The sequence below is a fragment of the Apodemus sylvaticus genome, chromosome 10, assembly GCF_947179515.1.
Source record: "Apodemus sylvaticus chromosome 10, mApoSyl1.1, whole genome shotgun sequence".
Lineage (NCBI taxonomy): Eukaryota > Metazoa > Chordata > Mammalia > Rodentia > Muridae > Apodemus > Apodemus sylvaticus.
In genome coordinates, this window is record NC_067481.1 from 44,209,874 (window position 1) to 44,221,982 (window position 12,109).

Below are 12,109 nucleotides of genomic sequence, written 5' to 3' on the forward strand. Positions count from 1 at the left end.
TGGGCCACTCAAGGATTTGGCCACTTAAGTGAGATCAAGGCTGTCACTCTGTAAATAAATGCTCACACCACATCATTGTTTTACACACAAGCCAGAACTGTTTTCAATCTAAATGCTGTCCTGCTTCTGAGGAACTCTGGCCACTTTGTAGATTATATACAACTGCTCTTCAAAAGGCTAGGAGACACTTAGCATTTTAACAAGGAAAATTTAACTTTGATTTGCATTTAATAAAAGCATTTAAAAACAAAAGAATAAAAAGTTTCCATTTAAGGCCTAGTTAAAGAGTTTTCTTGTAGATTTAATTGATAATTGATCATTCATTAATCAAAATTCAATATTGACAGAGTTAAAATGTTACTCTTACTATTGTAGGAGAAATTTATATTTTATAAAACCAAAATTGTAATTTGATCTACCAAATTTAAAATGAGTTTAGCTTGTGGTTAAAACCATGGAGTCTAAGAGTTCGGGTTGCTCTGAGGGAGCTTGCGGGATGGAGAGAAGTGAGGAGTGGGCGGTATTCCTTCAGCCCTACAACCATGGATGTTCTAATAAAGTAGACTGACAATGACACTGGGCAGGGGACAGATTAGACACTCCAAGTCAACTGAACTGGGCTCCAGTTAAAATAAAGTATCAAGAATTTTGGACAACATATAAAAAAAAGTACTTCACATTATGAATTAGCAATCAACACAAGAAGCTTTAACTGAATGATGTGTGAACTAGCATATCCAAAGGCTGTGAGCTACCAAGGAGGCACTCATTTTTGTCAGATACAAAAAAAGAATCTAACTTCATGCATTTCGAAATTTGGGGAGAGTGGAGAAGTAAGTTGTGTTTTTTCCTAAAAATTTTTAAAAAAGCTCAGCTGCCTCTTGCCCTGCCTTGTGTATGTGTGGGATGTGCACATGTAAGACTGGATGTATGCACGTAAGATTGGGCGCATCTGTTGTATTTCTCCATTGCTCTTTGCTTTACTGCTCTGAGAACATGGTTTCTCACTGAACTGAAAGCTTACTGTTTTGGCTAAGCTAGGTGAGCTGTGAGCTCTTGGACCTGTCTGTTCCCACCCCAATCCCAATGCTGGGGGTATGGCACATGCATCCATGCCTCATTTTTTTTTTTTAAACACGGATGCTAGGGACTCCAACTCCAATTCTCATGCTTGAAGAGCAAGGATTCTTACCCAATGAGCCATCTTCTCAGTCATGTAAAACATTTCCACCCAGAAAGTTAACATTTTGCCAAACTCCTCTCCATACCTACTTCCCTACCTCTGCCTCCAAGTGCTGAGACTGAAGGCAAGTACTACCATGCCTGTCCTAAACTTTTTTCTCTTTTTAAAAAGGACTAAACTCACGAAAACTTAGTTATATTTCAATAAAAACCTGTTCTTGTACTGTCTCTATAGTAGTTTTGAGTGTTTTTCTGTCTCTATAAACCTCTCACTGTATTAAGCAATCTTACCATGAAAAAAGTACCTAAGATATTTTAAAATGTATTACCTCTTCAAATGTGCATGGTATCCATTCTCCTTTCCAAAATGATCTAATAGCGTCACTAGCCCGGACAGAAACGAACTGCTTTTACAGTGCCCACTTCACAACATGAGTTGATTTCTTCCTCTTTTTAAACAGAAATGCTGAGTTTCACAAAACCAGATTGTTTACATCTGACTTCGAAGTTATGGCTACCAAAAGCTTAGTATCTTAGAATTCCAATGGAAACAATAACAAGAAAGTATAATTATGGATTATAGTGTTTGCAGTACCCATGGATTAAATCATCCTGGCTAACATGTCTGCAAAATGCAGAAGAAAAGCTTGATAAATTTACAAGTACAACATCTGTCAATTACATTGATCATGTCCTTAGGAAGAAGTACCCAGTCTTAAAGTAATTAGATAATCTTACCTTCTACAGAACTTATATTTGCATCATTATTAATCAAAAAGGACTCATCTCTAAATGTTACTGCATTATTAACCCTCAAACACCTTACCTGTGTCCCTTCTCAGTCTCTCTTCCATAGACACATACATATAAACAAGTATAGGTATATGTTAGCATGTAAGGTGACTTATGACAGTTTTTTTGTTAAATGTCTTGGCCAATTATACAGTCATTTAAGGGTTTTAAGTACATATAAAACAGGTGAGGTGTATTAAATACATTTTCAATTTAGAATATCATCAACTAATGAAGATTTTTATTGAGCTATAAATCCATCCCAAGTTGAGGAGTCTCTATTCTGTATTAGTATGTACACACACCCCTGAGGCTTTGTTCTGCTGGGTAAATAATTTACCTCTGTTACTTCTTAGCTATTCAATCAACAAAATGCGTTACTGCTCTAATCCAGTCTCCTCATCTAGGAAATGGGTTGACAGAATACTGTTTAATTTTCTCCTTGGAGAATTAAATGGCATAATCCCCGTAAAGCTTTCGCTGTGTCTTGGCCATTAATGTATGTTATTAAATCATCTTCTATAGTGATACCATGAATCAACAGCAAATTCCTTTAATGGATAGCAAAAAAGTGAGAGAAGAGAGACCTAAAATCCTTGTAAGATTATACTTTAGAAAATATGTATTCAAAAATTTAAAAGCCAGGTGTGGTAGTGCATACCTTTAATACAGCACTTGGAAGGCAGAGAGAGGCAGGTGGATGGATCCTTGTGAGTTCAAGGCTGCCTTGGTCTACATACTAAGTTCCAGGACAGACAGGGTTATATAGAGAGACCCTGTCTCAATAAAAAAAAATTAAGAACTAGTTAAAGAATATTATCAATGAACAGTAAACCACCAACTTACATCATACTGAGAAAAACAAAATTTTTATATGATTGGTTTCATTTTGAATGGAGAAAAAAAATATTTACTTGGCACTAACCATGTCTATCCATTTTGGTAAAACTGGCACAAGACTAGAGCATCATGAAAGCCCCCTGAAGAGGATAAGCAACTGCAAATCTCACCTGCACAAGAGAGAGTTCACACTTTTAGCCACCCTGTAAAACAGTACTTGGCAGCTAGGGAGAGAATGATTCAATGGGTAACAAGGCTTACTTAGTGTGCAAGCCTGGAGACCTAGGTTTGATCCTTGGAACCTATGCAAGGGTAGAAAAAATTTCATATAATTGTCTTCTGGCCTCCACATATGTACACACACACACACACACACACACACACACACACCTCTGGCCTCCACATATGTACACACACACACACACACACACACACACACGGGCTGGAGAGATGTCCCAGTAGTTAAGAGAACTTGATTCTCTTGCATAGAGGCTAGGTTTAGATCACAGCACCAATAAAGTGGCTCACAATCTTTTTTTTTTTTTTAAAGATTTATTTATTATACGTAAGTACACTGTAGCTGTCTGTCTTAAGACACATCAGAAGAGGGCATCAGATCTTTTTAGGGGTGGTTGTGAACTACCATTTGGGTGCTGGGATTTAAACTCAGGACCTTCAGAAGAGCAGTCAGTGGTCTTACCCGCTGAGCCATCTCTCCAGTCCCAGTGGCTCACATTCCTAACTACAGTTCCAGGAGACCTGAAATCTTCTTCTGAACTCTGCGGACAACCGACACATGTGTGGTAAGCATACATACCTAGAGGCAAAACAGTCATACACAAAAATCTAAGAGAGAGAAAGAGAGAGAGAGAGAGAGATAGACAGACAGACAGACAGAGACAAAGGGGTAAAGCAAAAAAAGAAAAATAGCACATTTAAATAAAAAAATCCCATCATTTGGATATTCTAGAACACACAAACAGATAATAATTTAGTTAAATAAGAAACTAAAAACTTATTCTTTTTGTTTTGTCTTTCCAGACAGGGTTTCTCTGATTAGCTCTCACTGTCTTGGAACTCACTCTGTAGACAAGCCTGTAGAGATCTGCCTGCCTCTGCCTCCTGATTATTGGGATTAAAGGAGTGTGCCACCACTGCCTGGCTACTAAATTTATTAACAGATAAAGCACTGGGCAGTAGTGGCAGACACCTTTGATCCCAGCACTTGGGAGGCAGAGGCAGGTGAATTTCTGAGTTCGAGGCCTGCCTTGTCTACAGAGTGAGTTCCAGGACAGCCAGGACTATACAGAGAAACCCTGTCTTGAAGAAACAAAAAACAAAAAACAAAAACAACATCCCCCCCCAAGATAAAGCAATTGCTTATTGAAAAGATACCTTGGGAACACATTCAGAAACATACCTTTAAATTAAAAAAAAAAAAAAAACTAATGAAATAAATGTAGAAACGTAAGTGACTTCTTCATATGTTGGTCAAAATAATTAGAAAACTATGAAGAAAAATTATAATGCCAAAGAAGTACTTTCCACACAGAAATGGGTGAATGTAGAAAACATTAATGTGAGGTAATAAGTTCAGATCTCCCAATTTATTCATTCACTCAACCAGACTTAGCTAGTATCTGGGCATGCCAAAGGCTGTAAAGGACATACAGCTTGATTAGTTGCCATAAAACTGCAGTTATTGACAGTGTATGATGATTAAGCATTTCTTTTAAAGATTTATTTATTTAATGTATGAGTACACTGTCACTCTTCAGACACACCAGAAGAGGGCATCGGATCCCATTACAGATAGCTGTGAGCCACCATGTGGTTGCTGGGAATTAAACTCAGGTCTTCTGGAAGAGCAGTTAGTGCTCTTAACCACTGAGTCATCTCTCCACCACACGATTAAGCATTTTTTTTTTTTTTTGACAAACACTTCAATGAGAATCTTTTAAAAATAAGACATAAAATACTTAGGTCATTTGAAAAAATAAACAGGTAAAAAAATCTACCCCTACCAGAAGAAATGCTAGATATATCCTGGTATCAATCATAGAAAGACAGAAAAGGAGCTACAGTCTATCTTAGTAGCAGAAGATGAACGAACACACAGATGCACAGCGAGACAGTCATTGATACTGAAATGATAAAGTACAATTAGTACAGAGTACATGAGAAAGAATCCACACCTTCTTTTTCTGTATGGGTGGGTTTGGCATGTGTGTACCTAAAATATTTTTTAACTACATTTTATTTATTGAGAGAAAGAGGGGGAAAATGGGGAAGGAGAAAGGAAATGAGGAAGAAGAGAGGGTGAGTGTTAGTGTGTGGATCATATAGTGCATGTGTGTGGGGGTCAGGGAACTTACACAGTCAGTCTTCGATGGAAGAGCAAACTCAGGTCATCAGGACTGAGAGTGAGCACCTTCAACCACTGAGCCATCTTGCTGACCTATACACATATGTTTTAAGATGGGTCTCACTCTGCAGCCTAAGCTGGTCTCAAACTCCCAATCTTCCTGACTCAGCTTTGGGGTTTCAAGCATATATTTTTATGCCCAGCCAACAAAAGCTTTTATTAGTTGTGTAACATTAGAAAATTAGCTCTGTGCCTCAAGGCAGAGCTACAAGGAGAAAATAAGATGACACAGTATTTAAAATAGTGCCTAGCATATACCATTTCTTAAACATTATTAATTTTAGGAGAAAAAAGTAACAAAGATCAAAAGGATGAGGAAAGATTCAGTGGAACAGTGCTGGGGAAATTGGAAGACATGTCCTAGAGAGATGGATCAGTGGTTAAGAGCACTCATTGCTCTTGCCAATAACCTGAGTTGAATTCCTAGGACCTAAAGATGGCTCACGACTATCCTTAACTCTACTTTCAGGAGATCTGATACCCTCTTCTGATCTCCTCAGGCACCAGGCACACATGTAGTGCACATATATAAATGCAGGCAAAACATTTATAAACATTAAAATTATTAAGTATAAAACTTTAAAAAATAAGAAAACTGGGAGATACTTCAATTTAACATTCAATTCATGTAATACACACCACAAAGTGTACTAAAGATTGCTAAAAAAATTTGTCAATACAAACATTCTGAATTCTTTATGTTGAATCATTAAACCTGATAAAAATATTAGAATAGATACTATAAAGGAGATTGTTAATATCAAAAATAATAAAAATTTTCCAGTAGCTATCTGAGCAAAGGACACAAGCAGACTGTTTACAACAAGGAAATATGATAATTAATAAATACGAGAATATGGCCAGCCACATAACTGAGAGACACAATAAAAATAAAATGTAAGATCTTAAAAATCTTTAAAATAACAAGCAAATTTAAAAATGTATGGGATAAAATCAGTGCTGGAGAAGACAATACAACAGCCACATTCACATACTGGCCTGATTCTTTTAGACGGTAGTAACTTGGCCAAGAATCAGAAGCCAACATCCTCAAATAGCGTGCTGGAGCCCGAGCAAACTGGACTTTCGTTGCTTCACTAACCATGCTCTCTTTGGTCAACAGGCTTTTAGGAATGCTGTATGTCCCCCTTCTTACATTGGCAACCTTATTTAGCCTTTGTATTTGAGTTTTGATGTTATTTCTCCTAAGTTTCTATTATTAACTATCTTTATCTGAATTCCTAAGTAACAAGACTAGATCAACGATGTGATCAGTGCACTAATGACCTACTTAGGATATGCAGAGTCTACTCTAGAATCTATAGTTCTTCCATTTAGGTCAAAGTAAAGTCCTGAGGGACATTAGAGAAACGTTAAGAATGAACAAAGTCAAGTGTAATGGAATGTACTTAGAAGACTGCTTAGGAGCTCCATGGCAGCCTGGACAACTGAGCAGGACCAGCCAGCTGAGAGGAAAACTGAAACCAGAACGAAGGCTCTGGAGAGGCTATCATTTGCCATCCAAAAAAACTAGTTCAGGGAAGTGTAAAAATTAGACAACTGCTAATTATCATTAATTCTGAAAATTCCTGAACAATTTAGTACCGCAAGTCTGCCAGGGAGCGGAAGCTAGTGCCACCTCAGTGTGTTAATGTGTTAAGCAGATTTATTTGTTTCACACACTAAAAACTGTAGTGTTAAGTGAGGTCTTTAAGAAGCTCAGCTTTTAAGAAATGCCATTTTGGCTCAACTGCCTTTCATTTGCTAAATGTGTTGAAGAACTGGGTGGCAAAATGCAGGAGTAAGGCACCTATGTTTCCTCATCGGAATCCATGGCTTGAGATTCTGGATTTGTTGAGGTTATTCACCAAGTATGGAAATCAAACCGGTCCTTAAAGCAAAACAGCAGAATTGCTCAGCTGTGCTCTATAGTTTAACAGAAAGAACAAGATTAACTTTTGCCATTTTAAAGTCTGTTGCCTTGCTAACTGACTGTGTTTTGATTTCAAAAGTAGTTTAAAACATTAGACAAAGGTATTTTAAGGAATAAGTCAGGGTCTGGGAAGACAGTTCGGACAGTCAAGTGCTTTCTGAGCAAGCACAAAGATCTGAGTTTGAACTCCCAGCACCTATGTCAGAAGCTAGATATAGCAGCATGCTGTGATACTAGTCCTAGGAGACAGAAACAGGAAGATCCTGGGGACTTGTCTAGTCAGCCAGTCTAGCTGAATCAGTGAGCTTCAGAACCAGAGAAAGATCATGTTTCAAAAAATAAGGCAGAAAGTAATAAAAAAACAACATCCAACTCTGACCTCTTCATGTCCATGCATACATGTACATAACTGCACAGACACATATACACATAAGGAAAGAACACAAGTCAAATGCATTGACCATTTGTGTTTTAATTACAGTTTACTCCGCCTTATGTTTACAGTGTTTTGCCTGCATGTATTTTGTTCACCATACTGTATGTCCCACATGTATTCTGAGTAATGAGACCAGAAGGAGGCATTAGACTCCTTGGAATGGGAGTTACAGACAGCTGAGAGCTGCAATGTAGGTGTTGAGAATTGAGCCTAGATCCTTTATAAGAATAGCAAATATTGGTAACTGCTGAGCCATCTATCTATACACATACCTTTTAATGTGTAAGAAATCTTGGATCACTAATGAGGTCAGAAAGAAGTATGATTGAACTCATAAAGGCATATAGTTTCAGCTGGGTGGTGGTGGCACACACCTTTGATCCCAGCACTTGGGAGGCAGAGGCAGTCGGATTTCTGAGTTCTAGGCCAGCCTGGTCTACAGAGTGAGTTCTAGGACAGCCAGGGCTACACAGAGAAACCCTGTCTCAAAAAAACAAAACAAAACAAACCCCAAAAGGGCATATAGTTTCCCATTCACAGTTATACTTCAAAGAGCTGACTTATTGTCTATCTCATGATTTAATTTAAAGCACATGTATACATATGTGTACATCTATATAGAAATCAGAGGTTAGGTAGCCTCACATGTTGGTCCTCAACTTCTACATTGTTTTAGGCAGAGTTTCACTTGCTGTCTGTGGCATATGCTAGCCTAACTGGACTGTGAGCTCCCAGGAGTGACCTCCTTGCTCCCACCTTCCAGCCTTCTACAGGAGTGTTGAGTACTACAGATGTACTCCAATGCTACCTACCACTCTGCACTCTGAGAATCCAAACTCAGGTCCTCAGACCAATCACACCAGGAAATACAACTCTTTATTTTGCACTATTTTGTTGCCCATAGTCACAGTTTCAACACAATGAACACTTCAAAAGATGAGACAGTTTGGATGACTTTCAAATACCTGCCTCAACAGAACATAAGCTCAGATTTAATGGCTTTTCATCAAGTAGAGCGAAGGAGACACCGAACCACCAGTAAGGGAAAACAAAGATTCCATATACCACAATTACCACTGGGAAAGCTATTATTTGTCAACCAAAGCCTCAGTGACCACTAACATATCTGAACGTTATATAGCTAGCGTAAGACTATCTGGCACATGGCCACAGCCATTTACCAACTCTATTGTGTAGACACTCAATATTCAGGTGTACTTCCTCATACCAGTGGCAATTAAGTAAAGTCATTGTTTAAAAATAATTTCATCTAACTTTAGGGGATAATATTTCCTCATGGTATACCTTTTCTATAAGATAACATCAAATCTTTTCTTGTTTTATGTTGTTTTGGAAGAAAGGCTCTTCTATATAATATATGCTGGCTTTGAACTCATTCGCTGACTCTGCCTCAGCTTCCCCCAATGTCAAGATTATGGTTTATGCCACCACACCCAACACTCTTGCTTTCATAAAAGAGTCTAAGTCTTTGTCCTGACTTTAAATTGTACCAGAAAGCTATATGCTATTAAGTATGAACTTATATGCACACTGTGAAGCCAAAGATTTTTTTTAAAATTAACTCGAGAATTAAGGAGTCACTTGAAACTAGGAAAAATATTTTTGTATATAAATCATAAAATGATCTGTAATGGATTTTAACTATAGTTCATCAAAGCAACCATGGTAAGTGATTTTACTTAATCCAATAAATTCTTAATTGGATTCACAAAACCGCTTAAGAGGTAGTTTTCAATTTTTTGTTTTTGTTTTTTGAGACAGGGTTTCTTGTGTAGCCTAGACTGGCTGTCCTGGAACTAGCTCTATAGGCTAGACTGGCTTCAAACTCAAGAAATCCACCTGCCTCTGCCTCCTGAGTGCTGAGATTAAAGGCCTGCACCACCAACACCTGCAAGAAGCAATTTTTAAATTACAATGAAAAAAGAACACACCTCACTATAAATAAAACTGTGTTAAACTTGGTATTTTGTCATCTTAAACCAAAAAAAACAAAAAGTCAAGTATTTTTTTCTATCACACACTGAAAGAATGTGCTTTAAACTTTAAGAACACTCCTCCTCCTTCCCTAAACTGTTATGTTTGAAGGTAGCATAGTTTGAATTACATTGTCTCTACTGGTGACTCTTTTTGTAGAGAACAGTATTTACCAAGGTGTGTTTATTCTCATATACTTGCTCTTTATTTTTAAATAAACTTTGTAAATATTCTCAGGATTATTTACTTTCAAGGACTGGATGCATTAGAAAGTAGATTCAATCACCTATTTTTATAGAGCAGCAGCTGGATTATAAACACTAATGCCAGGTCAGTCTGTATATAGTGACCACTAAAGCATCTCTGTAAAGTAATGCAACTGAATAGCATGGCTACTGTTTTTACAAACCAAGGATCACAAAAAATCCAAACCTCTTCTGGATTGCTTTAGAACTTCAATTCCACCCACCCATCTTTTTTTTTTTTTTTTTTTTTTTTTTTTTTTTTTTTAAAGATTTGGGATCGAAATAAATTGACCATGATGACTTTGAACTCATGTTTTAGACAAGTTTAAATACTACCAATGAGTGTGTGTGTGTGTGTGTGTGTGTGCTGTGCGCATGTAATTAAAAATAGATCTCCAGCCAGGAAGCGGTGGCGCATGCCTTTAATGCCAGGACTAGGGAGGCAGCGGCAGGTGGATCTCTGAGTTCGAGGTCAGCATGGACTACAGAGCAAGTTCCACAACAGTCAAGGCTACACAGAGAAACCCTGTCTTGAAAAACTGGCCAACCAAAAAAAAAAAACCAAACCACCAGCACCACGACAACAAAAAGTTAGATTAAGCTCAGTGGCACATATCTGTAATTCTAGCACTCACAGAGTCAGGATCCTTACTTAGTTCAAGGTCAGTCTGAGTTATAAAGCAAATCCCTATATCAAAAACAAAACCCAACAAACAAAATCTAGGTCTATTTAAGTACTCTATAAAATCCCATCTCTATACTAGATTTTCTGGGTATATAAGGATATGTAAAACCTAGGAACTAAACGTTCAACATAGAAACATAACAATATATTCTGTCACAGTCATTGTAAAATAATAATAGAACCCATTGTGGTTTAGAGGAAGGATTTCTCAGAATTTGCCTAGACAAACAGAACAGCGAGCATTTGTCAGGTGCAGAGAACCTTGAATGCTTATGCACTCACTATACAGCACAGTACAGTGGCATATGTGCTTCAGAAAAGTTAGTCCTTAGAGGTTAGCATTTGATTACCATGCTTCAACAACTCCACTTCTAGATACATATCACAAAACCTGAAAACACAGACCCTACAAAAACACATAAAATTATTTACAGCAGCACCATGCACAGTGACCAAAACGTGGAGAAAAATTCACTACCAGATAACAGAAAGATAAACTGTGATATAATAACACAATGGAATATTGGGCAGATATAAAATGAAATGCAGTGTGTATATGTGTGTGTGTATACATATCTGTGAATGTGTGTGAATGTGTGTGTGTGTGTATGGCATATGTATATATGACAACACTGAGGAACCTTGAAAGTATGTGTGAAGTCACAAAGGAACATATACTGTAAGATTCACTTATATGATGTATCTACAATATGCAATCTACAGAGGCACAAGAAGATCAATAGCTGTCAGGTGCAGGGAAAGGGAGTGCTTGCTAATGACTTTAAGGTTTATTTGGGGGCAATCAAACCCTTTTTTGAAAAGAAGATTTATTTATTATTATATGTAAGTATACTGTAGCTGTCTTCAGACACACCAGAAGAGGGTGTCAGATCTCATTAAGGATGGTTGTAAGCCACCCTGTGGTTGCTGGGATTTGAACTCAGAAGAGCAGTCAGAGCTCTTAACTGTTGAGCCATCTCTCCAGCCTGACTGAACTCTTTAAAAGTACTAGCAGTGCTCTTGCTCTCTTGCCTTCCTGCTCTACCTCCGTCCTCTCCCTCCTGCTCCTCCTCTCTCCCCATTCCCCCTCCCACACACGCTCATGGTTGACCTCTACTTCTCTTCTCTACTGTCTCTCTGTATGTTTCTCTGTCTCTACTACCCTCTCACCTCCCTTCCCATGCCCTGAATAAACTCTATTCTATAATAATAATAATAACAACAACAACAACAACAAGACTAGCAGTGATGAAAGTACAACTCAGAACATGCTACAATCCATCAAACTGTGGACTTTAAAAGGCTGAATTTTTTTTTGGGGGGGGGGGGGTTCTAGAGGGTTTCTCTGTGTAGCCCTGGCTGTCCTGGAACTCACTCTGTAGACCAGGCTGGCCTCAAACTCAGAAATCTGCTTGCCTCTGCCACCCAAGTGCTGTGATTAAAGTTTGCCAGGGCAGGTAGAGGACACTGGTAAGGGTGGTTTGTAGAAGTGGAGCAAAAGGTGAGGCATGTATCAAATATGGAACATTCGTTTACAGATGTTCCTACTCACCATGGTGACTAACACGTCTTCTAC

The 12,109-nt window shown here is 38.0% G+C and overlaps 1 protein-coding gene across 4 annotated transcripts in view; it reads right to left on the minus strand.

Moving 5' to 3' along the window:
- The window catches only part of Nf1 (neurofibromin 1), a 256,323-nt gene that overhangs the window by 80,508 nt on the left and 163,706 nt on the right, over window positions 1-12,109 (minus strand). The window contains exon 37 of one of the 4 annotated variants that reach the window (XM_052196156.1): window positions 2,960-3,660. The exons of the other annotated variants lie outside the window; for them this stretch is intronic. Coding sequence (XP_052052116.1) covers window positions 3,414-3,660 — 247 coding nt within the window. The 3' untranslated portion in view covers window positions 2,960-3,413. Of the gene's footprint in view, window positions 1-2,959; window positions 3,661-12,109 lie in introns of those variants that run through there. 4 annotated transcript variants of the gene reach the window in all.